Below are 26035 nucleotides of genomic sequence, written 5' to 3'. Positions count from 1 at the left end.
TCTGTGCCTGGGCTCGGGTGGCCATCCCAAGTGTAGTTCTCTGTCCATGGGGGCAGGTGGGGCCTGTGGCAGAGGAAGAGAAAGGGAGGCGGGCAGTGGGGAGGGAACTGGCTGCAGGGGCGGGGAGTGAACCAGGTGCACAGGCAGAAAGGACAGCACAGATCAGCGGCCGCCTCTGCCACTCCTGGGTGGCTCTCGTGGCCCCCCACGCCTATCAGCCTCCCAGCCGCCCCTCGTCCTTCTCCACTCTCCGTCCTGTGCTGGGACCTGCATTTACAGCCCTTAGGAGACTCCTGCTCTGCTCAGGGGTCCTCAGGACAACTCGTGGCCCAGGCTTCGGTCCGAGCGGCCCCCATAGGACACCAATCCAGGAGACCTGGAGGGAAGCATCCTGCGCACTGAGGCCTTCTCATGGCCCCAGCGAACCTCCCCAGTACCACCTGCTGTCACTGCAGAGGCCATCTAGCCCAACCCACCACCTAACAGCATCCTGCTTGTGCTGGCCCAGCAGCACCAGAGCCAGCGGCCAGGCAGCAGTGGGCAGTGTATGCCTGCCCCGTGTCCTCACGCAGTCGGCAGGCTGCAGGCTGGGGCCTCCCTCCTTCTGAGCCAAGCCGCATGCTCCCTGGGGAGCAGCGAGAGCCACAAGGGCTTGGACAGTCCAGCACCGTCTAGTCCCTGGTGTGTCCAGTTAAGGCCAGGCAAACAGGAGCAGGTCACGGGAGAACAACTTGGCCACCAAGCTGTCACACATAGTGAAGGCAGCAGCAGGCATCCCTGTCCAGAACTGGAGGCCTCTTCCCTCCCTGGAGTCTCCTGGCTACTCTAGTGTGTAGTGCTTCCACTAACGGCAGTCCTTGGAAACAGTAGTCCTTCGACAACCATTGCACAACCATTGCACAACCATTTCACAACAGTGCAGAGAGCGAGGAAAGCAGGGACCTTTGTCTCTATTTTAAGATGAAGAAACTAAGGTGCAGAGTAGTTAGGAGATTCACAGAAAGTTGCACAGCTCGTAAGTGGCAAAGCAGGACCAGGGCTCCCTTGGCTGCACCAGGACGACACCCCTGGAACCACAGGGCTCCAGCACTGCAGAGTCTTGGCAAGTTCCTGGGCCTTACTTCCCACAGTACAGGGAGGCATGACTGTGTGGTGACTGAGCAATAACAGCACACATTTTTTAGGGGGGGCACTGGTGATTGCACCTAGGGGGTGCTCTGCCATTGAGCCACATTCCAGCCCTTTTTATTTTATTTTGAGGCAGGGTCTCACTAAGTTGCTGAGGCTGGCCTTGAACTTGCAACCCTCCTGCCTCCATCTCCCAAGTTGCTGGGGTTACAGGCGTGGCCACAGCCCCTGGCTGTGTTACTCCTTTCTTCAAGAGCTGGAGGTTAACTCTGCCCTTGATGTGGGATGGACATGGTGACTCACTTCCACCAAACAGGATGAGAACTTTGAACTGGCCACTTCAAAGACAAGGTGATGAAGGGCACTGTGGCTTCCTGCCTGCCCTCTCTCTGGGGTCACCTGCTCTGGGCCAAGTCGTCTGCCACGCTGCAAGGACATCAGCGGCCCTAGAGAGGCCATGTAGAGAGGAACTGAGGCCTCTGGCCCACAGCCACTAGAGGCCACATTGATGTGAACTTCCAGCTCCACCCCTCAGATGAGGGCGCACTGGCCGCCATCTTGACTGCAGCCCCCAAGGCATTGCACATGCCCCAAACACTACCACAGGAGTACAGTGTGTCTGCTCTGCAGGAGTGACCCTACTGGGCCCCCTGACCATGCAGCTGGGAGGGAGCCAAGGTCCCTGCTCAGGTTAGAGGCCCTCCTGAGGTGAGCCAGCAGCTGCGGGGGCTGGAGACGCTGCTTACTCACCTTTCCGGGTCCTGCAGGTGACGCAGCAGGTGCACACTGTGGGAACGGGGGCAGCGTCAGTGAGGACCCCACCCAGGAGCCAGCCCCAGGCACAGGGAGGCCGAGAGGGTGGGGAGCGCACGGGGCTCCCAGGAAGGGGGTCTCTGCTCCAAAGCACCCGTCCCCTGGTGCCCAGAGCCGGCCTCGCGTCCTGCAGCCCTAGGGCAGGTGTGGGCAGGTTCAGGTATCCTCCAGGAAATCGCTCTAACCACCCACTCCCAGAAGCCTCTCCTCCAGACCGTCGGGTTCAGAAAGTTCTCTGGGACACCTGCCTAGACTAGTCCCTGAACCCCAAGTGCGCAGTGTCTGGCCATCTGGCCCAAGTCCTGGTTGGCTGCTGTCCCGCCTGCTCCCTGGCTGTTGGAGCACGTGGTGGGTGCTTGTTAAGGACTTGCTGTGATCCAAATCCACTCTTCTGACTCCCTGTGTGCCCTTTCCTGTGGCCAGCGCTAGGCGTCCCACGCATAGTGCCCCTTCCCTCCCATCCCCTCTGCAGGGAGGGCAACCTCAGTCCCTGCCTGCCCTGTCCCTTCAAGGGCCTGAAGCTCCACACGCTGAGAAGGTGGGGTGGCTGCACTGGCAGCACCAGCCTGGGCGTGGGACACAGGGCAGCACCGTCCTTCTCCATCCCTAGTGGCAGGGCCTGCGTCCTCCTCAGATCACAGGCAGCGCCCCGCGTGCCAGGTGTGTTGGGCACCTGTGCAGGGGGCACGGGCAGCCAGAGAGGGAGGCAGCCTGGGTCCCCTGCCAGGAGCCTGCAGAGCGGAGGGCCGTACAGGCGCCGTCTGCCTCCCTCCGTCACAGCTTCCTGCGCCCCTTCTCAAGACGCACAGGGCTCTTCCTCATTCCCCAGTGGTCCCATGGGTCCAGCAGAGCTCTCCCTCCTGCTGGGGCCTGGCGGCCTTCCTCCTGAGACTCACTCGATCTCCTCCTCACTAGGCAGCAGCCCCCTGCCTGGAAGGGCGTCTTCCTGCTCAGTGTGTCCCTGCGGGCTTGCCTGTGGCAGGGCACACACTTCTGTCCTGTGTGAACCGTCACCTAAACCTCACGCTGCTCCATCCTTTCTTCACACGGCCTTGCGCGCTCAGGACCCACCCGTGCATCCCATCCGTGGCTCCAGTGTCCGCAGGACTCCGTGGGCACAGCTGCCACCTCTCCCGTGTCTCTCCAGGAGCCTTCCCAGCCTGCACCTGTCCCTGTGCCCTCCTCACAGTGCTGAGCGGCCCGTCGGGATCACCTGGCCCTTTTGTAAAGGAGAAGCTGCACAATCGGCTCCTTAGAGCCCCATGGGGACTGTCCTGAGAAGCTCCGTGGCCAGGCCTGGCCCCGTAGGGACAAGTGTAGCCTCTGCTTGGTGGAGTCCTGGAGTCCAGGCCCAGCTGACAGAAGCCCGTGGCTCCCCAGCTCTGCCCTGCCCCACCCCTGTGGATCTGAGGCTGCGCAGGCTGGGCTGACTTCCTGCCCCTGCCCTGGGCCTGGGCCACCTTTCCTCGCTGAGGAGGCTTTTGTTTTAGGCCCGACAACATCTGGGAAGAGCACCACCCAGCCTCACTGTGGGTCAGCATCTCCCTTCCCTGTCCCCAAACCAGCCCAGGGGAGGGCAGCGCGGAAGTGGCTACTGCAGCACAGCGTCAGCCACCAGGGTGGCTCTGCTGCCAGACGCAGACCAACTCCCAATCCAATCATCCCCAGCCCTTGTCTACCTGGAGCTGGGCAGAGAGCATGCTCTAGACCCAGGAGACATCCTCTTTTAGACACCCAAGCCTCTCACGCACAGTTCTGCTCTGAACACCCACAGGGAGTTCCAGGCAGGAAGCCCGGGTTCCGGTGCTATGCAGCTTTGGCATGGTGCATGACCCCTCTGGGCCTGCTTCCTCTACTTGACTCTATGGGGACAGGGGCTGCAGGGCCAGAGACACCACTTCCTCCCACAGCAGGACTCCAGCTCAGCTCATCCCACCAGGGATCTCCCTGCTGCCGGCAGCCCCCTTCCCTCCTGGACACTTTGGGTGTTACAAAGCGCTCTCCTGGGTGAGATAAATACCAGCATGGGTAACGGTGGTCTCTGCATGTTGGGCCCAGGCCCAGTCCTAAGCACTCCACCTGGCTGGGTCCAGAGTGGCATTCCTGTGTGTAGATGAGGAGTCCATGGTTCAGAGAGGACAAGCATTTGCCCAGATCACGTGCCGGCGAGGGTCCCTGCACTGGCTTCTGGGCCTCTTCTCTAGCTTCCTGAGGCTCAGCAGCTGATCATGGGAGAGGCGATGCCACTCCTGGGCAGTGCCTAGTGGGTCAGAAGCTGGGTGCACGGTGAAGCCTGGTGTGGTGACGACCCGAGGACACTGCCTGGTAGCCAGGAGCCTGTGCCCACCTGCAGCCCACCAAAGGTGACCCTGGTGACAGTCCTTTGCCTGGGCTCCGCCTGAAGGGTTAGACTGTGTGATCCCCAAGGCCCGTCCTGCAGGGTTCTGAGGGGCCCCTCAGGAGATAACCCTCCAGAGGTGCCCCTCACCCTGTGGCTAGGCCCTCTCCGCAGCTCTGCCCTGTTTCTAGGATTAAAATACCTCTCACCAAAAAATCCAGTCTTCCAACCCGTGGAGGAGCACAGGGGACATCCCAAGGGCACCTGGGGGCTCTTGGCTCTGACTGAGTCCCTGTTCCCAGGGCAGCACAGGGCTCATGCTCCACACCCCTGAGGCTCAGCCAGGTCTGCAGGACGGAAGCCTGCTGCAGGCTAGGCCTCAGCACACGGAGGTCTCGGGGGCCGGGGGTCCCGTGGGGATGCTTAAGGCAGGACAGACACCAGGCACATGTCCTGGCCACAGACTGCACAAGAATGGCCCATTCCCACCCCTTATGCCTCAGAGGGGAGAGCTGACCCAGCACCACCCCCACACCCCACGTGGACCCTCTGCTGAGAGCCCAGGCTGCCCTCAGCTCCTGGGAACATCTGGAACACTGTGCACTCTGGCCCAATGCTCCACCCCCGTCCATGCCCCGCTGTCCAGGAGCCTGAAGCCCACAAAGATGGGTCAGATGCCTGGGGTCCCCAACGCATGGCCCCTCTACAGAAACCCACATCTGATCTCACCCGAGACCTACGGAGACCCTGGGGGGTGGGCCAGTCCGGGGACAGGGCCTGCAGTGAATGGGTGGCCGGGGATGAGTGGGGAGAGCAGAGAGCGAGGAAAGGAAGAGGGCTGCCGCCCAGGTGGGGTGAAGAGGAGGCACTCAGGTGCTCAAGATGGTGAGACCCTGGGAGTGTGGAGCCAGAGAGGAATAGACCAATGGGGGAGCTCCAGGGCCCCGTCCATCTCTCTGTGGCCTCGAGGCTTGGCACTACTGCCCCCCCCCCAAAATTCCAGGGGATCAAATGGAGGCAGGACCCTCTGATGCAGGTGACCTAATTGCCCCTGAGCTGATCCCAGACCAGCTTCCAGGTGAGTGGCACTGCCCCTTGGCTGGCCTGGCCCGGTCTGATGGACACCTCTGCTGGTGGCAGGGCCAGGGGCCAGGGCCAGAGTGCACGGCCCATGGTGGACAGGCCTCTCAGAGAAGTAAGGCCATGGTAGAGGGAGAGGGGCAGTGGAGCGCACCTACCTGAGCTGCTGGCGCTCTCAGAAGCGCTCCGTGACATCTTGGGCTGGCCGTGTTTGCCGCTGGCCCGCCCGGGCCCAGGTGGAGGGGGGCCGGAGGGAGCAGGGGCGCCATCTCCCCTGATGGTGCTGAGGTCCTGCATGCTGAAGCTCCGGAGTCTCTCTGACAAGGCACCCTGGCCCTGGGCACAACACAGGGGGACACACATCAGAGGCTAGACATGCCAGGCCAGGAGTCCTGACCTGAGGGCCAGCGAGGTGGGAGTCAAGGCCTAGATGGACCCTGCAGAGGGCAGTGCTGGACACAAGACGGTCAGCCCAGCTCGGCCCAGACACCCACAGAGAGCTGGGGACCCAAGCAGACCCCACGAGAGGACCACGCCTCAGGACCTGCCACCAGGGGCCACGCGGCTTCCCTGGACTCGCACAGGAAGGTCCTCATCCAGCTGCGTCTCCTTGGTTCTCAACACACAAGCATCTCATCAGAAAGCCAGACCCTGACGTGCTCAGTCCTCGGTCTTTTCAAGGGAAATAGAACAAGGTTTTTAATGTATGGTGACATTCGCCTCTTTTGTCTGTGCGGCTGTCATTGTTCATGAGGCTTGTTGTTCACGCTGTGCGTTTGCACTTCGCAAAATATCCACAAGGTGTGGCCGGGAAGGAAAATGGTCTATTTTTAAAACCCACTGATCATGATCACTTCCTTGTCTGAAGGAGCCACGGAGTGAGTCCTGGGAGGGGCATCATTATTTTAAGAAATCAGGAAAAATCATTATACTGGCTGTGTAGGAGGAGCATCTCGATGGAGAGTAAGGTGCTCCTGGTGGCACCCTAGGGCCAGCCTCACCCAGCTGGGCCTCAGCTGGGTGGGACAGGGCTGGCAGGAGACTGAGAAACGCCTGGGGTTGGGGAAGGGTGATGGGCAGCAACGCTCAGGCAAGTCAGTGAACTGAGGCAGCTCAGAAGCCCGTGCTGATGGCCTCAGGTGCCCGTGGTGGTGGGGACAGGAGAGGTAGTTTACTTGGATAATGGAGGGAAGAATGGTTCTGGAGGTCCACAGGAGATGGGGACAGTATAGCACACAGAAATAACAGAGCCCAAATCAGCAAGAACTGGTCAGAGCTGCTTGGGCAGGACTCAGGCCTCTGTGAGTTCAATGAACAAGCCCGGGCCCACGCTGCGAGGCAGGGGCTGTCAGAGATGGGGGGAGGGCTTGCAGAGATCTTTTTCTTTTTTCCTTTTTTTGTGGGGGTAACAGGGATGCTTAACCACTGAGGTATGTCCCCCCGGCCCATTTTATTTTTATTTAGAGACAGGGTCTTGCTAAGTTGCTGAGGCTGGCTTTGAACTCTTGATCCTCCTGCCTCAGCCTCCCGAGTGACAGGGATTACAGGCCTAATATTTTTTCATGTTATTTAATAAAAAATCATAACAATATAATTAAACCAACCAAGCACACTGACTCGCTGACGTCGAAGTTGCAGACAGGATAAAGAAGCCAAGGCAGGAGCATATGGAGGGCTGACAGGGGGCTAGGAGAACCATCAGGGTCAATAAAGCAGCGGTTCTTCAGAAGGTGAGATAGCAGCTCCCAACCTACCAGAGTACAAAAACTGTGTGCTGCAAACCAACAGTAACCCAAAGAAAACTCTAAATAATCAGAGACCAACAACCAGGTGCGCCAGCCCAAGCCACGCAGTGCTTGGAGAATATTACATGAACTAAGACTCTGCTCTAGATGGCAGGAGGCAGGCTCTCAGGCCCTACTTCCCGGGGCCTCATCCAAACCTCACAGCCAGCAGCCATGGTTAGCTCACTTTACCCAGAAATGTTTCTGTGACATGTGTAATGTATTTCTTTATTTTTGTGGTGCTGGGGATGGACCCCAGGGCCTCGGGCATGCTAGGCAAGCGCTGACCACTGAGCCACACCCCAGCCTGCCATTTGGAGTTTGGAAGGCTGAAATTGATTCTGGAAATGTGAGCAGATATTCGGATAATTATGCCTGAGTGCAGCCGTGTGAGGCTGACAGCAGATCCAGGCGGCTGCTCGCTGGTGCACTCTCTCCCTATTATTCACTCACACACTGAGCAGCAATTTATTGGGCACTTTCCATGGCAGCACCCTGCATCGGGTGTTAATAAGAAGGGGCAAAAAGACAGCTCAGTGTCCGACAAAGTATAAAAAGAGAAAAGTGCAAATAAGAACCCAAGTGCACATCAGAGGCCACAGGAAGAGGAGACGAGGACACAGCTGTGGGGAGGCGGGGTCCGTACTCCACTGGACTGTGGCACAAATGGTGCCTTCCGCCTCTCCACTTCAGAGCCCATCTGCAGAGGAGCTGCTGCCCAGCTGGGTGCTGGTGAGGACTCAGTGAGATGACCCCTTTAGGCACCCCTACAGAGCCCCCCACTATGTTCTGAGGCACTTAAGCTGCTGTTGAAATTGGAGAAGGAGAAGATCGTTCTGGCCCAGAAGACCAGGAGGGGCCCCAGGAACCCAAGCCCATATAAATGGCCAGGGACAGACTCCATCAGCGTGGCTGCCGGTTCTTCACATGCTCAGATCTGAGGGAAGCAGGAGTGGGCCTCACAAGTGTCCATCTGCTCTCCCAGGAGCCAGCCAGTCCAGGTCCAATGTCACCAGAATTGCAAAGACTGACGGGGCAGGGCCAAGGATACATAGGACAGGAGTAGCTCTCTATCCACCCTGTCCCCTGAGGAAATCAGAAGGCTCCTGAAAACGAGTTAGCACCGTGTCCCAATTTCATGGGCAACAGTTGCCTTCTTAGATGGTAGTTAAGATGGCAGCGTGCCAGAAGTCACAGTCCTTAGACACGATGGACTCTGGCTGCACAGGGCAGAGCCACCTTGGCTAACGGTTGCGCTCAGGGCTGCTCTTATTGCAGCCGGGCGCTTCGTCTGGCCAAATGCCGGTCACTTAACTCCAGCACGGTTAGTTGCTGTGCTTCCCCTCCAGCTTGGCTACTGCAGACTTGGACCCCTACTCTGCTTGATGGACACCAGGGTCAGGGAGCTGAACAGATGTCCGTGTCACCATTCATTGAGCTGCTGCCTGAGTACAGTGCAGCAGGAGACCCCACCCCATTGGATGCATCTGCAGGTCCCAGACAGCATCCTGTGAGGTGGGGGTCTTGGGTGTGGCCACAGGAGTGCATGAGAGTGTCAGGGGGTGCAGAGTGAGAGGCCAGGAGTCCTGGGGTCCTGCCCTTGAACTGGCCTTGGAGGGCTTGGCTAGGTGAAGATGTGGACCAGGCGGAAAGAGAAGCATTTCTCAGCCTGGGTCACCCCTGAGCAGCACCCTCCACCCACCACAGTGGGGGTCTGTGCAGTTTTGTGTGCTACAGGGTGGAGGCCACGCAAACATCTGACCAAGGAGGCGTGCTTCCCAGGCCTCCGGGCAGGCTGCTGGGAGGAGTGGGCCTCACTCTTCACCACACCCCCTCTTGTCCCTGAAGAATTTGAGAACGTGTGTTCCCTTTAAGGAAGCAGTATGGTTCACCCGTCAGTCCTCAAGGCCATTCTGGGGTCCCCATCTCATGAGCACAGGCTTTGTGTGACCCTCACATATGCCCCTATACCAGACACTGGCAGGGAGGGTTGGAAACAGCAAAGGAAACAGTTAAAACAGAACCGAGAGGGAGGACATGGGGTTTCCACCAGGGACCAACTGCCCCCCTCCAGGAGGCGCTCGTCCCGGGGAACCACGAGCCACAGGAGAGGCACCACACAGCATGGGCCTATCCACACCACGCGGAATCTAATGCTATACGGGCACAGTGACGGTAATGGCAACCGGTTTAGTGGTCAGCAGTTGGCAGCAGCCACTAGTAAGACCAGGTCCCTCCCGCGGCTGGACAGGTTAGTACTCCCCCCACTGGCGCCCGCGCTGACAGTGAGGCCTGCTCTGCACACGCCCCCCAGAGCCAGGCAGGAGCCCCCTCATGCTGCACAGAGGCCAGCCTTGCTCATGAGGAAGATGGGACCCACCAGCCCGGGAGGGAGTCAGGCGCCCACCACGGCAGCCCCGGCAAGTCCAGGCAGCAAGGGAGGAAACCCTGGAGGTTACGCAGGCGTTAGACACTACCTAATGACACACCGGCAGGCACCGGAGGACCACAGGTTCACAAGCACCGCACACATGGGGCAGGAGGCCACCGCCGCTGAGCCAGACCAGGGCCACAGGGACAGCTGGGCCTCAGCCACAACTGGGTCAGCTTGGGGTTAGTCACACCTCTCCACAGGGTTACCTGCCCTTCCCTGTGGTCCAGAGAGGAGGCAAAGTGAAAGAGTCGAGCCACCTGATGAAGGGGAAGAGGGGACACAAATGAAGAGGCAGCCCTAGCCGTGGGCACAGATGACACGTGGAGTGGCCAGAGCCACGTCCGCCTCCTGCCCTCCTTCCCGGCTCCCTGGTCAGTGCTCAGCCTGCTGGGGTTCCAGAGCTGCTCCCTAGATCCCTGGTCACCCTCAGCCCCCGTGGGATGCCCAGGGCTGGTCACCCTCTCAGCCCCCCTGGGACACCCAGGGTTGGTCACTGTCTCCCTGGTCACTCTCTTAGCCCCTGCTGGGATGCCCAGGGCTGGTCACTGGCTCCCCGGTCACTCTCTCAGCCACACTGGGATGCCCAGGGCTGTCACTGGCTCCCTGGTTACTCTCTCAGCCCCCCTGGGACACCCAGGATTGGTCATTGGCTCCCCGTCACTGGCTCAGCCCTGCTGGGATGCCAGGGCTGTGGTGTCCTGCATAGGGGTGGGGTGGGGGCCATGGGGTCTGCCCAAGGAGGTCAGCTCTAGCTAGGTGTGGGCCAGGAATAAGGACAGCAATACATGACGGGCGGTGTGGGGAGGTCACACTGCTGGCTGGACACTGGGCCATCAGTGGAGGCCTCTGCACAGGTGGATGGGCAGGGCCAGGGTGTGAGCGTGGGAAGCCCAAGACACCTTCAGAACACTGTGTGGCCCCACCTGGAAGAGGAGGCCCTGGTGCGGGTCACGGGATAGGAATGGAAAACCGGGCTTCGGTGGCAAGGTGTGTTCTTTGACCAGAACCTGAACACATCCCTGGCGGGGGCGGGGAGGTAAGCAGTGGGTGGGTATTGAAAGCAGATGTTAGAACAGTCAAAACCTTCTGGACACTTAAGGCCGCACACACGGAGGACTGGCCCAAGGGCTTCCTCCTCTTTCCCCTCAGTTTGCAGCTGGTACGTGGACATGGGGAAGAAGGACTGGATTTCCCGGGCTCCCTCTGGGAGGTGCCCTTGGTGACAGACAGCAGGCAAACCAAACCCTCAAGGCTGGTGGGGCAGTGGGAGTGGGGTGCCCACAGAGCCCCAGAGAGGGAGAAGCAGGGAGTCAGGGCAGCACTAAGGGCCAGGGTCTACTGCTCGTGCCCAGTGATGGGCAGTAACGGTGTCAAGACCACCTGGAGGGACCTGCACACATGATTGTCAAGATGGGCATCTGGCTGGACGCTCTACCTGGCCCAGCCGCCCTAGAGCAAAGGCCCAGGGGGTTAGTGAGTGGACAGTGAGAAGGGAGAGAGGACAGGACAGACATCCACAGGACAAAACATCCATCCCTAGTGGAAAGTGCAGCTGTGGTCATGCGTGTTCCAACGTCTTTCCACAGGAGAGAGCTTCACGGAAACGGAAGCATCTTATGGAAACACAGCATGGGGTCCAGGTTCTTTAACTCGCATCTAAATGCTGCCATGCTTGCCTCGGGTCGGGAGCCTGTGTGGCGGCCCTGGCTGGCACCCTGGCTGGTGGCCCTGGCTGGCAGCCCTGGGGTACAATGTACCCTCCGAGCTCCTTAGGGGTTTGACAGAGGATGGTCAGAGGCTGGAGTCCACCCTGCAGAGCCTGGCTGTGGCTGACTCTGAGACCCTCACTGGCGGGTGGTGGTCCCTCGGCTCTGCTCAGGTGGGTGGGGTGGTGCATGGGACCCGGGCTGGGAACTTCAGCAGGTAGAGCTGGGAGATCCTGCCGAGGCGCCCAGCTCTGCTGCTTCCCTAAGCAGAGGCTGTGGCCCTGGTGGCTGAGGCCCTTCCTGAACAGCAGCACCCCTTTGCCTTCCTTCTCCATGGGCAGATGGCAGGTATCCCCAGGGACCCTCCACCTGGAGCAGTCGAGCTGAAGGAGGAAGCCCTGATAGGGAAAGCCCAGCCAGGAGGCCAGGGCACGTGGGAGGGGACCAGAGTGGAAATGGCCTCCCCGCCCAAGTCTGTGCTGCAGCTGCCTAGGGCCAGTGCCTATCTGGTGTCATTCTGTTCCACAGTGAAGAGGTCGTGACCAGTCTGGGAGGGCCACCTCACCCAGGAGCAGGAGCCTGACAGGTGGCCCTTCTGCAGCACTGGCCATGAGCCCTGCCCTCAGGAGGTTGCTGTGCACTGGCTCAGAACTGCTCCACCGTAGGTACCACGCCATCCCCGTGGCAGAGTAGAGGCTCACGGGACACCACAGGAGGAGAGGTGGCCCCTTCCCGGGGTCTGCTGTCCCCGAAGCCCACCCTTGGGAGGCAGCTAAGAACACACAAGACTCTCCATTCCCTCAGCACTCACTGAGCACCTCTCAGGGACGTGGGCAGGACAAAACGTAAGTGACCACAATAGAAGAGGACCAGGGTGTGAGAGCCCAGCTCCACCTGGGAGCACAGGAGGCTCTAGCAGGCAGACAGGACCTTGAGGTGTGGGCAGGATTTCAGAGAAGCAGAAGGAGGAACGTGGCAAAGGCAGGCAGGAGAGCGGCTCTATGCGTAGTGAAAGTGGCGATTCCGAGAACAGGAGCTGGTGCTGTGGGAAAGTACCAAGGGCTGCAAAGGAAGGAGAGCCAGGCCCGATGCTGGGAGCAGTCGGACGGCAGGCCTCAGGCAGGAAGTGGGAAGGGCAGGGACTCTGAGTGGCTGCAGCACCTGTCCAAGCCGAGGGAGGAGGGGGAGGAGAGGGAAGTCCAATGGCCAGGACCTGAAGGTCAAGTGGGGAAGGGTGGCGCCTCTAGAATGGCCAAGACCTGGAGCCTCGGGTCCTGAGAGATGGTGACTGCGTGGTCATCAGAAAGACAGGCCCAGGGCAGGGCAGACTTGGGACTAGGGAGTGTCCACTAAGGGTGCCGAGGCCCAAGCCTCAGGCAGAGAAGCAGGTAGGGGAGCCGGGTGTTTTATGGCTGCTGAAGGGACAAGCATGAGATGTATCAGAGGGGGAGGAGCGGGCCAGGGGCAGAGAGCCCACCATGCAGGGGAGGCGCCAGGGAGGAGCGGGCATGTGTGGAGGGCAGAGGGTTCCAAGCCCCACAGCCAAGAGGCCATGTGGCTATCCCCTGGTGAGAGCCTTAGGTTGTCTTCTGGACCTTGTGGGTTGGGCCAGCCTCTTCCCCAATGCTCTCAGCAGGCTAACCCTCCAGGCTGACAGAACAGAGGGGCTGTCCGTTGGGCCATAGCTCCTGCCCCCGGCCTCCTGCTTGGCTGGCTGCAAGGCCAGGTCTTCCAGGTTGGGAGCGAGCGGCAGCGGGAAGAGCCTCCTGGGTCCCACGGAGACTAGCTCTGAGGTGAGAAGCTGGGTGTGAGCGCGGCGGGGGCTGGAGGGCAGGCAGCCCCTCCAAGTGTCTTTTCAGGTTGTCCACACCTCTCAGAGCATGCTGGTGTTTACAGCTGGTTGCCGTGGTGAGTCCTAAATATTAACCCATGTCCCACAGTCCTCGCTCGAACAAGAAGGGTTATCGCAATGTGGGCTGGCACAGCCGCCGGGGAGCTTTCCCCCGAGGCAGGGGCAGACAGGAGCCCAGACCCACAGATCCAGCAGTCTCAGGTGGGCACAGAAAGGGCACAGGCACCTGGAGAGGCACAGCCCTTGCTTTCTCTCCCTCCTTGGAAATGACTCGTAAGCGAGGCTGAGGCGGGGGAGTAAAATCAGTGCCTGCCCTCTGGTGAGCTGTGGACAGGTGGCTCTTTGCTAGAGAGAAAACAAAGGCAAGGAATCAACTGGTCAGCCAGGAGCCCAAATCACAGGGCACGTGCTTCTGGACTGACTCCGATCCCAAGAATAAACTCTGCTTGTGGCTCAAAAGCAGCACTTCACTCAGCTAGAGGTTTAGATAAAGCACTGGTGGATAAGAGGTGGGGGCAGGAGGGAGGCAAGGAGGGGACTTTTTTTTTTTCTATTTATGTTAAACTATTCTATAACTATTTTAAAACTTTTTATTATTATTATTATAGTCCCTCATGGACAGCATGGCTTTGTTTATTTTTATGTGGTGCTAAGGATGGAAACCAGGGCCTCACGCATGCCAGGCAAGTGCTCTGCCACAGAGCCACAGACTCAGCCTGATTCTGTAACTATCTTTTATGGCAAATTGAGAATTTTTTTTTTTTTTTAGAAGAAAACACGATCCTTCATCTCCTGGTGGTTCTGGCCTGGCTGTTTAGATGCTTGGTCACCCCCTGGTGGCTGCTGGCCATAATTGCAGGCAAAGCGCCTGAGCTTGGGGAGCAGGTCTGAAGAGTGTCTGAATGTGGCTCGACCAGGGAGGCGGAGGGCCACAGCATGGGAGCCGCTACAGCTGAGCTTCTCCATTTTCCCGGAAAACCTTATAAAGAGAGGCCCAAGAGCTCAATGGGTAAGGGTTGGGGGTGTCCTACCAAAGCCAAAGCAGCTACAGGTCCAGGGTGGAAACAAGATGGAGGAGAACCCAAGAGTGTTAACAGAGGGCTGGGGCAGGCCTGCCCAGTGGAATTTCCTTCAGCCATAGAAATGTGATACGCTGTGCCAGCCAGCATGGCTACTGAGGACTCCGGACGGGGGCAGTGTGACTGAGGAATCAAATTTTAGGGTTAGTTTAATTACTTTCAATTTAAATAGCCAGATGTGGCATGTGGCTGTCGTATTGGACACAGCAGGAAGGAAGGGATCAAAGAAGTGTATGTTCAGAGCCCTCGACCAGGTGTGATGAGGTAGGCAGCTAGGCATCATCCTGTTGCTATTCACGTTCTAAGCAGGGAGCAAAGAGGAAGGCAGAGCCCCTCACCTCGAGACACTGTCGTTCCATAGGAGGGAACTACGGGACTCCTGGGGGTTGGGGACCCCACACCTGGACACCCACTGTGGGAGAAGAGTCCCTGATTGAGAGGATGCGGGTCTTTCTGGGCAGCGCTCTCAGTGGGCAACTATAATGGTTGGTGTTGTCAGTACTGCTCTAGGGTCAGGGTCTACAGGGGCTAAACAACGTCGCCTTTCGAGTTTCACATCAAAGCAAGGTTGGCTCACCAGGTCTGACAGCAAGTGGGAGGAAGGGACTAGTGTGCCGTTCAGATTTCAAGGGGCCTAAGGTGGCCTGAGAACTCACAGTTGTGCAACTTGTTCCATTAGTTCTCCCAGGGTCTCCCTTTCTTGTGAGAATGTGTTTTGCTGAACAAATAAATTTAGAAAACATTATTTTTAAGGGTCTTTTTAGTTGTAGATGGACAAAATGCCTTTATTTTATTTATTTGTTTTTATGTGGTGCTGAGGATCAAGCCCAGTGCCTCACATGTGTGAGGCAAGCACTCTACCCAGCCCCCTAGAGAGTGTTATTTTTTAAAAAGAGATGTTCAATTCTAGTCCTGAAAAGTCCTGGGACTCAGTTTTTCCCCTGGTGTTGTCAGGGGCCAGGAGCAAAGCCAGCCAAGCAGCAGAGGACACCTGGACAGAGGTGCATCCCCCGGGATAGGGATGCAGACCCGCAGGAGGGGTCAGCAGTCCTGGGGGATCCCTGTGTCTAGTTGTTTCATTTTAGTTTTTTCAGTTCTAAGATATATTAGCATTAATAAGAATCTATATTTGTATGATGATGAATTTGCAAGATCTCCTGATCTTTCCTTAGGCTTCATAGCATCCTCCTGGGAGCTGTGGCAGGATGGAAAGGGAGAGGGGAGAGACTGGACGCCTCACCTGGCCAGCATCTGCAGTCCTCAGCACAGTCACGCTGTGCAGGGACAGGTCAGTCAGTGAGGACACATGCTGACGGTACCTATGGCTCACAGCAGGCTCACAGGCCAGGTATGTGCGCTGAGCCTGCGCCTTCTGATGAACCTCTGAGTGTCCCCATAGTCAGCTGACACGTGGTGTCCCCAAAGTTAGCTGGCACGTGCGCACGTTCCTCAACTGCCATTAAGTTTTGGGGAAACACACACGCGTGCGTGCACACACACACACAACTGCCCTCACTCCTCATGCTTCAAGGAGTTAAGTCTGAGTCCCAGGAAAGGTGCAGAGTGAGCTGTTTCACCCTAGTCACCTGAACTCCTGGCTCTGCAACCTGTGCAGGGCCAGCCCCTTAAAAATCACCTGGGGAACTTGTTAAAATAGAGACACACCTGAGCACGGCCTGAGAGTCTCATTCAGCGCATCTGAGAATCTACTACAAAATAAAACAAAGCTTCGAGGTGATTTGGACATGAACGCCAGGTTTGGACTGGCTGGTGAGTCACCGACCTCTGACCCTGCCTGGCATGATCCACTGTTGTTATGGAAGCCACCGATGGGCACCCCAGCCGCCATGAGTTTTGGATTTGACTACTTTGTTGTTGTTTTTTTTAAGTACACATCTGTTTCAAAAGCAGAGGGCCTTGTTTTTGGAAGACAGACATTTTCTTCTCTGCAGATATTCACATGTAGAGAAGCGGTGAAGCTCCCACAGAGCAGAGCACACTCTCCTCTGAACCAGACTCCTCTGCGTCAGTCCACCTGGAAGGAGACAGAGGGGTTCTCTCCAGAGCTCAGTCCCAGATGAGCTGTTGGAGGTGCCTGGCTGGGGAAGCTGTGGGCCCTGAACCCCCCTGGTGGTCTGGGGACAGCAGTACCCATCCAGGGTGGCACAAGGCTCTGGCAACTCCGGCTTGAGGCAGACCTGAAAGGACAGTCCTGTGGAAGTCACCAGCAGGAAAGAACCTACATACATTAAGCCAGGTGGCCAGTGACCTACAACGCCCCCACACTGCGCCACATTCACACTCTGAACTGAGCACAGCCATGCCCGTCTTCCTTCCGAGAGACCAGAAGAGGTGAGAGGAGGACCAGGAGGGGCTTTGTGGCTTCCCGGTGCAAAGCCATCCTAATGTGTTGAGAATGTAACGATTCCTTGAAGTTCTCTTTTCTTTCGACGCCGGCTGCACTGGGGATCCAGGGCCTTCCTGGGTCCTGACGGATCTCCTTGGGACACCGCCCAGAACTCCCCTTGCAAAGCCACTCATGGGCTCTTTCACCGTGTTGGCAGTGTGGGCAGCTTTAACAGGAGGGCGGGCAGGGCCCTGTGGGGACCGGCTGTGTGCGGTAGATGCCTCCCTGCAGTCTGTGTCACAGAAGGAGCCGGTCACGTGTGGACGGCCACCCTGCGGTTCTCCTCCCAGCCTGCCTGCAGCGCTCCTTGGCCTCAGGCAGAGGTGCTTTTAAAGAGCCACAGCCTCTGCGCCCAGTCCCATGAACCTGCCAGTGCTTCTGCCTGGCACGGGGCATGGCCAGCTTAGCCTCAGACCTGCCCGCATTCTCACCACCCTCCTGCCCGCACTCGGCACCTCCATCCTGCCCGCACTCGGCACCTCATCCTGCCGTGCACCCATGGAGCACAGTCTCCACCCTCCCACAGCTGCACACCCGTCCCCAGCCCTGCCACCCCATGGGAGACCAGAGCACCCCTCTGCTAAGACAGCCACCTCCTGTCCACGCATCTCCCCCAACACACAGCAGCTGTTTCTCCCGCTGCCAGCTGACGGCAGACCTCGAGCCCCCACCTGGGCTCCCGGGAAGGGGCTGTCACCCGGAAACGCTGGGGCCACATGCCAAATTTACTCCTAGAGGACATATTGGGTGGATTAATTGTTCAGGTCTGAGGACATGAAGAGCAGCTGACACAATGACCAAGAGGAATGACAGTGAAGGAGAGAAGGAGCCAGGAAGGGGCAGAGAGGGCTCTTGATGAGGGCGGGGGTGGGGGGCACGTGGGTGACATCGCCGTCCCACGGATGGGCTCCTCCACGCACTCTTCCTTGCCAGGCTCACCCGTCCCCGTCACGTGGGGACCCGCAGCTCACCCTGGGCCCTGGGCTCCTTCTCCTGCATTTGCTGGGCCACAGGAGCGGGGAGACCGCCCCTTGCTCAGGTGGTCTGTGAAGCCGTCCACTGGAGTCCAGGTGGCACCCTGTGCACCCTGGAGCTGAGGGACGTGCCCTCCTGTCTGCCCCCCAGGCCTCCCCAGCTCCCAGCAGGTGAGGGCCCTTACCCCGGGGCCGGCTGGGACCTCAGGGCTCAGGGTATGGTCCAAGTCCTGTGGACATGGGTGGTGGGTATGAAAGATGGCGGGATTCACCCGTCAGATTCTCAAAGGACCCCAGAAGGACAAGGAGCCCTGACACCCTGAGCCTGCCCCACCTGGCACCTGTTTGGAGCAGGGCGGGCTGGGGCCCAGGTAGCAGGCAGCATGGTACCTTGGAAGCAGCCATGACAGCGGCTGTGGCTGCCACGTTCAAGCCGCGCTTCCCGAAGTGCACGAGGGCATCGTAGCTCTTGTCTTTCGCCTGGACCAGGCAGTCATCAATTTCCTGTCAGAGGGAAGACGGGTGCGCTGAGCAGGCAGCTGCGGCCACCTCCTGCCCTCCCAGCTCCCAGGCTGGCAGCTCCCCGTGGGATTCTCACTGGCCCAAGAGCCACCGGTACCGCCGTGGGCTGTGCAGACCACAGGGACACGGGCGAGGGGCGGGGAGTGGGCAGAGACCAGCCCGGGGCTGGCCCAGTAGGGCCCGGGATTGTGAAGTCCCTGCCTCCTGGACGCGGCTGCTCCAGAAGCCACGGCCAGAAGCTGGGGCAGACTCCCACCCCACCCTGCAGACCATGGCTGCAAGGCCGCCACAGTCTCCTGGGGAAAAGGGACAATCATGACACGGAACCCGTGGCTCAATAGGCCTGGCCGAGATCATTCCGTAAGCATCACATGGAGCTGGATTTGTAGGTGGAAATGTGGTCTGCTGACCCCTGCAGGTGGCCCTGGGGTCCTGCTGTTCTGTTGAGGTCTATGAGCCAGCGTGGCCGAGTGTGTGGGGACAGGAGGGTTAGGATGAAGAAGGAAACGGGTGCTACTTATTGACCAGGGTGACTGTTTCACAGATTCCAGAGCAAAAGCAGAACCAGGAGGGCGCTGGTGCCCTTCAACAAGGCAAAGGTGAGGGACCGGCTGAGGTCTCCTCCACACAAAGCCAAGGGCGGCACTGGTTTCTTGGCTGGTTTTGGGTTGCTTGAGGCTCAGGAGCTCATCTCAGAGCTCAGCCAGATGATGACACCTGGCCTCAGGCTGGCTCAAAGCCCAGCATGCAGTGTTTCTGTGCTCAGAGGGAGTGGGCTCCCAGGAAGTCCCGCGGCCCCACCTTGCCATCCCCCAGAAGTGACTCAGCACCTCTTGAGAGGCAGGGCCCTGCACTTGGAAATCAGGCTGCAGGGGAGGCCCAGCGCTGGGGGAGGGGGAGGACGAGCAGGACTAGAGGCCAGGTCCAGATGGATCCACTCCCCTAATCCCCCTTAGGGGACTGAGGAACAGTGCTCCACTCCTACAGAGCTTCCAGAAACTTCCACAGCAGCCTGTTCAGCCACTGCCTGGCCTCCGCTCAGAGTTCCCCAGGAGGGAGCACAGGGCTCTCCACCTCCAGAGGCTGTGGGGAGCAGCTCCCAGCCACCCACGGGGCTCCTATTGTATTTTTGTGGTCCTGAAAATTGAACCAGCAGGGGTCACATCCCCAGCCCTTTTTACTTTTTATTTTGAGGCAGGGTTTCCCTAAGTTGCTGAAGCTGGCCTTGAGCTTGCAACCCTCCTGCCTCAGCCTCCCAAGTTGCTAGGATTACAGATGTGTGCCATGGAGCCTGTTCTATTAGAAAATAATAAAACCAATGAATTACACAATATTGGACTCCTTTGGCCCGATAATCCTGCCCTTGGGATCTTACTCCAAGATGGAGAAGGAACCACACTGTGCACCTGGTGATGTCCACTGCAGAATCACTTTCCCCAGGAAAAGATGAGACGGTGTGGGCAGTGGTAAGGGACAGTCCCACTATGGCGGGCACTGTTGAGACACTGTGGACGTGTATCATGTGCAAACACATCAGAGACCTCAGAACATAAATACTGCTACTCATGTCGAGGGGTTTGATTTTGCTTGGAGGCTGGGCCTCAAGCTCCTGGGCTCAGGAACCTCCTGCCTCTGTCTCCCACGTGTGGGTGGCACACACACACCCCCTACTCCCAGCTTGTGTTTTAAAAGTCTTTTCAAAAAGGATTCCATGTAAAATTGTAAAGTTACATTAAAATCCCATCTGCAGAAGGAGAGGGCCAACCACGGCCAAGGGGAGGGGCTTCAGCTGGGGGCAGTGAACTGCAATGGATGTTTTACTTTTCATTTTAATTGATGGAAATGTTACAATCCATAATGATAAATAACATCTGTATAGTATTTCACCACTACTCCTAACATGTCCAAAATCATACTTGAAAAAAAAAAAGAAATCAGCCGGGCGCAGTGGCGCAGGCCTGTGACCCCAGCGACTCGGAGCCCGGGGCCTCTTCCTGGTTTCAGAAGCGCCTACCCCTTCGCAGGATAGCCTTGCCTCCTGCCTGTCGGCTCTCAGGGCTTCTGACCAGTCCTTAGGTGTTCCACCTCCAGGGGCCACCTGGCTCCCTTCTCTTGTCCTGGATCTGAGAGCAAAGGCTCGCAGCCTTCCCCACTCATATGACACTGCCTGCGAGTCTGCTTAGATGGCCTTTGTCATGATGAAGTTTTTACCATGAAGGTATGTGGGATCTTGTCAAACGCTTCTTCCTGTACCTGTTGAGATGATCATATAGCTTCTATCCTTCATTTTGTTGCTCACAAAAGCTAAGCTATGGAACAAACCTCATCTAGGAAGAATCAATAAAGAGAATGTGGTACACATACACAATGGAATATTATTCAGCCTTAAAAAAAAATGTGTTGCAGCTAAGTGGAGGAACTGGAGGATGGTGTGTTACGTGAACTAAGTCAGACACAGGAAGACAAGCACCTCATGTTCTGCCTCATAGGTGGCTGCTGAACACAGCCATCTGAATGTAGGACAGAGACCGGGGTGGAGGCAAGTGGGAAGCTGGGTTCAGATGCACAGGTAGGAGTAAACGCTATTGTTCTGTGGCAGGTGGGGCGACTGCAGTTCACAATGGCCCTGGTATATTTTAGGAAGAGCCAGGAGAGGAGCTGAAAGGCTCAGAGGCTGAGTAATGCTCAGGGGGTAGAAACGCTCACCACCCTGGCTGATCATTGCACACTGCATCCAGGTGTTGAGTTCTACGCTGTCTCCCACTCGTGGCACAATTAAGTAATAATAATAAGTAAACAATTAAAAAAAAAAAAACAAAGTGTTACAGAAACAATTTAAAAAGGGATTAGTAGGAACAGCTTATCGGGCTCCAGGAACCCAGCAAAGGGGCTCCTGCAACCTGGTGCTCTGCCCCTCGAACTGGCCCTGTCCTCGTCCTCCACTCCCGGGACGCACATTACCTTCTCTTTCGAAGACAGCGTGGGGTGCACGAACTTCCTGTACAGGAGGCTGGAGCCTTTTGTGTAGGGGGACAGCAGCCAGGCCACAAACGCGATTTTCAGTTCATAGTAGAATGGGAACCTGGGGAGACGAGAAGACGCGCCTCCATTAGGCTCCCAGCAACTCCAGGCTGGGCACATGGACACCTCAGCCCACATGGGGAGGCCAGTCCCAGCTCCTCCTCTGCCCACGAAAGGCCTGCACACATGCACCCATGGCTCAGTCTCTTGGGTCATGAGCCCTCCATGGGCTGCATGTGGGTCACCGCACATCGAGCCTAGTGGATGGGAACATCTGGTGTCTGGGAATGACCAGTGGACATTCTCTCTCGTCAATTGCCCAGGGACAGTGTGAATTTCTATTCTGCTCTGCGGGGGCCCACACAGCACCTGAGACGGGTGTGACCTGCTGAGATGCCAATCAACCTGCTGACTGACATCACGAAGCAAGACTCGCTTTTGGAACCTTGCCCCTGCCCTTGATGTCCCCCTTAAATAACCCTCCAGAGCCATCTTTCCTTGGTCTCATTCCAGCACCCACAGGGACTGGATATATAGGGCTCCACTTTCATAAATGTATTTCTGACTCTTTGTATTTTGTTCTTCACTAATTATTTTAGACTTCTAGTTTCCAGGTGGTTTACGCCCTCCTCCTGTTCTAGGGATCTCTGAGCATAACTGACGTCTTCCTTCCTGACAGTCATCTCCATGTCTCTGCGGCACACCACACCTGATTAGAACAAAACATGATGCTATGTTGGGGTCACCTGTTACAGTCTGAGGGGTCAGAAAGGTAAGTCCTCCCCAGGTACCGGCTCAGGTAGGGGAGCCCCCATGAGCCACACCCCACCCCTTATTTTATTTTAAGACAGGGTCTCACTAAGTTGCTGAGACTGGCCTTGAACTTGCAATCCTCCTGCCTCAGCCTCCCGGGATGCTGGGATTATAGGTGTGCACCACCAAAAAGGAACAATTCCTAACAAGTCGCTTTAGGCTCTGCTCACACAGAATACCCACCCCAATCTGCAGCTCCGCCTTCTCTTCCTTTCCTCACCAAGGTCCCGACCCCTCTACTTTCTATAAGGTCTTCCAGAATATTCCCTCAGCAACGAGGGGGCACTTTCCTGGCAGGATTGTTTCATGTTTCTCGCCCAGAAAAGGGAGGCTTTGAAAGAACAGCGTGACCACCTCCCTCATGTCCACCTCCCCCCCACCTCCCCCGTGACCACCTCCCCCCGACCCCCCCACCTCCCCCTGACCACCTCCCCAGGAGTGCCCTGGTGATCAACAATGGAGGAACCTTGGAAAACAGTCTTTGCAGGCCCAGGGAGAGCCGGTGAGTCTGAGCTCAAGCACCACAGAGGTCACATAGCAGCCCAGGGGCACCTATAACGCTGCAGCTCTTTCATTTATTATGTAAAAGAAGTAGGTCAGGCAGCACAAAGCTAAAACCAAGCCAAAGGCCCAGGAGTGTAGGAGGAAGAGTCTCCTCCCACCAGACCCCTAGACCCCATCCCTTGACCCTTTCCTAAGTGAGAACATCCCCTGCTAGTGCATCTTTTGGGGGACGGTGCTGGGCGACACAATCACAGGTGCGAAGACTCCCTTACCTGCCCTCCAGGAGCCCTCAGCCTTCCATATGCCCCCTTCTACACCGCACCCCAGCAAGCACAGTGGACAGAGGCCCTGGGGCGCCTCACACAGCCCTGTCTCAATGGCTGCCCCCAGGCCCCGAGATGGACGGTCTTGGGGTGGCCGGGTCTACAGAGAAGCTGCGAGCATGCCTCCTGTGCTTTATGTTTTTTTAATGGGATTGAACCAGGGGCACTTTACCACTGGGTCACATCCTCAGTCCTAATTTTTATATATATATATATATATATATATATATATATATATATATATATATATATTTCCCCATTTTTAAATTTGTTTTAATTAGTTACACATGACAATACAATGATCTTGACATCATACATTTGAATCAGATGGGAAATAATTTTTTCATTTTTCTGAGTGTACAGGTTATATATATATATATATATATATATATATATATATATATATATATATATTTTTTTTTTTTTAAATGTTTATTTATTTTTTAGTTGTAGTTACACCCAATACCTCTATTTATATGTGGTGCTGAGGATCGAACCCAGGGCCTCACACATGCTAGGTGAGCGCTCTACCACGGAGACACAGCCCCAGCCCCCCTAATTATATTTTGAGGTCTCCCCAAGTTGCCCAGGCTGGCCTGGAACTTGTGGTCCTCCTGTCTCAGCCTCCCTAGCGGCTGGGATTACAGGTGTGCACCACCATGCCTGGCTGGTGTGTGCTTCTTTACACACCACGTGAATGCATGTGCAGCCCGAACGCCCGGAAGAGGAACTTCTGCATGAGCTTTGTAGTCAGAGGAGACCCCTCCGTGTAGCTACGAGGAAGAGCACCTGATTCCCACAGCCACGCCCTCATGGTATATGGCCAACCCTAAGAGCCTGTGCCTAGGCTGCGAGATTAGGGCCTGTGGGACAAGACTGCAAAGTGCTTTTGAGCTGCTCAGGCCCCGTTTATTCCCTTTCAAAACACATTCTCACTTGTGTGTGTGTCCCAGCCCTTTAACCATAAACAGGATACTAGGCACCACTCACAGCCCCTTCACCTAAGATACAACACATCAATGCAAAGAACTGATGATTTTTAATTATTCCATTGCTAAGCATAGCTGTATTGCTTATAAAATAGGAACCAAATTAAATATCCACCAAAAAGACATTAGTAGCAGAGTGCAATCCTCTTACCTCAGCCTCCGTAGCTGCTGGGGTGACTGGTGAGCACCACTGCGTCCCCTGTTCCTTTTTTCTTTTCTTTTGACATATAAAAATCCTCTACCCAGTGCATTAATTGGGGGAACTGGGCCTGTATTGCCCGTATCCCTAGCAGCTTGGACAACACTTGCTCTTGAAGGTCATTCAATAAATATATACTTGAAGAACAAATTTTATAGACCTCATCATCAAAAGTAATCCAATTAACAGGCCTGCACCTGCGCCAAGGTTTGGATTTCAGCCCTGACTTCCCTTCCCTCCCCTCCTCCCGCCTCCCACCAGGCAAAACTATCCTGGAAATGTCTCCATTCCCAGAGTCCTTACCAGCACAGGAAGATATCTGTGAATGTCTCTGCCGTGGTGAAAAGTGCGAATATGATCCAGTACATCATCCACTTGACCTGCAGGGAGACAGCACAGAGCTAGGAGAAAGGGCAGGTGTTGGTGGCGCCCAGGTGGCCCCTGTCCACTCCCCGCCCCTCCCAGCTCACGTCCAGCTGTACTCCATACGCTGGGGCTAGAAATGGGGCCTACAAATGGCCCTCCCACAGCCGGCCAGGCTCAAGGTCAGATCCGACCCTGTTAGACCCTGGCGGCCTTTCGTAGCCTCAGGTGAGCAGGGAGAGACCAGGAGTGACCAGGCTACAGCCTGGCCCTTGTGCTAGGACTACCATCTGGCGATCCAACACTATAGCCTCCACAGTGATGCCCCAGGATGGACCTGTACCAGGCCAAGCATCCTCAAGGGTCATTTAGAACCCTTTCTTGTGGGCAGGCCCCAGGGCCACCTGCAAGACTGTTCAAGTCCCTCCCTGGTGGCGTCCTTTCTCTCTCCTCTGCCCCTCTCCCTCTCTCTTGAACTCCTGCAAAATGCCCCTGAGTGCTCCTTTGCCAGCTGGCTCCCCTGTGGCCCCTTCCCCTTCAGCCCTGTGCAGTGGCCAGGGCTGGGCTGACCTCCTGACAGCCGTTGCTGAGCCTCAGCAAAACCCTTCAAAACCACTACTTGAAGGTTCCCGAGCAAAGAGGCAGAGGCAGAGAGGAGGGGCCAGCCCTGGGGGAGCCGTGAGGGAGAGCCCCCCTGGAACTCCTGAGGACAATCCAGGCCGAGGCCGGGGACTCAGCAGCCTGTTGGGTGTAGACTGGAGAATGGAGTGTGAGGCCCAGAGTTGCCAGAGTGGAGAGGAGGAAATCCCAGAGTCGGGAGGCCCCCAAGTCTACATTTAATGCGCCTTCAAATCCTTGGCCGGCTCTTGAGTGGCACAGAACCAATGAGACTCCGAAATGTTTACTTTGGCATTAAAGAAACAAGCAAATCAACAGAAAGCTGAAGGAGTTGGGCAGGAATTCTGTTTCTCTTCACTGCAGGAGAAGCACGCGTGGAGTTCAAGTCCTGTCTCACTGAGGGACCTAGGCAATATTTTGGAAGCTCTCCTGAGACATCTGGGGGCCAACTTTAGGAATAAAATTTACATGTCAGCACTAAGGGATCAGCTCTCGGACTAAAGGCAGAACTGAAATACAGGTAAGATCTGACCCAGGGTGGAGGGGCCGAGTCACACCTGGACTGCCTGCTTGGCACACTCACTTTCCACAAGAGGGCAACAGACAGCTGAGTTTCTACCGTGTGTCCTACATAAAGCCCAGCACAATAAAAATCCCCACGGGCAAAGGGACAGGAAGATACAGTCCCCAATATGAGAAGAAGTGTCCACAGAAACAGATCCATAGATGACCTAGATGTTAAAACTGGCAGGAAGCTTTTAAAAATATAAGAAAAGAGAAAAAGGAAGAGAAGGTACAAAGGGCCCCTATTTATCAAAAAAGCTGAATCGATAAGGAATAAGTCTGGGCAGGGCCATCAGGCAACGGTATACACACACACAGCATGCGCGAGGCCTGGGCTCCGTCCCAGCACCAGGAGACAGAGACAAGACAAACAAAACCCCACAGCACAGCAGCACAACAGAACAGAGAGTGAACCTCACAACCACGGTGACGAACAACCTAATAACAACTGAGGTGACAGGTTGTTACAGGTAAGAACTGCCCCAGGGTGGAGGGGCCCTGTCACATCTGGACTGCCTGCTTGG

At 56.7% G+C, this 26035-nt stretch overlaps 1 protein-coding gene across 9 annotated transcripts in view; it reads right to left on the bottom strand.

Annotated features, from left to right (window-relative positions):
- The window catches only part of Reep1 (receptor accessory protein 1), an 81473-nt gene that overhangs the window by 7174 nt on the left and 48264 nt on the right, over positions 1-26035 (bottom strand). For 5 of the 9 annotated variants that reach the window (XR_011704407.1, XR_011704408.1, XM_034637355.2 and 2 more), the window contains exons 3-7: positions 24270-24346; positions 21079-21199; positions 17986-18099; positions 5518-5695; positions 1879-1914 (exon numbers count right to left, since the gene is read on the bottom strand). Coding sequence is in view for 6 of the 9 variants with exons in the window: in XM_034637355.2 (XP_034493246.2) it covers positions 1879-1914; positions 5518-5695; positions 17986-18099; positions 21079-21199; positions 24270-24346 (526 nt within the window). In the remaining 3 variants the exon portion in view is untranslated. The other 4 variants (XR_011704406.1, XM_071601795.1, XM_071601794.1 and 1 more) reach the window with 4 other exon arrangements.

The sequence above is a fragment of the Marmota flaviventris genome, chromosome 14 (assembly GCF_047511675.1).
Source record: "Marmota flaviventris isolate mMarFla1 chromosome 14, mMarFla1.hap1, whole genome shotgun sequence".
In the NCBI taxonomy this organism is placed as follows: domain Eukaryota; kingdom Metazoa; phylum Chordata; class Mammalia; order Rodentia; family Sciuridae; genus Marmota; species Marmota flaviventris.
Note: the sequence above shows the minus strand (reverse complement) of the source record. Positions and strands in the feature narration are given on the sequence as shown.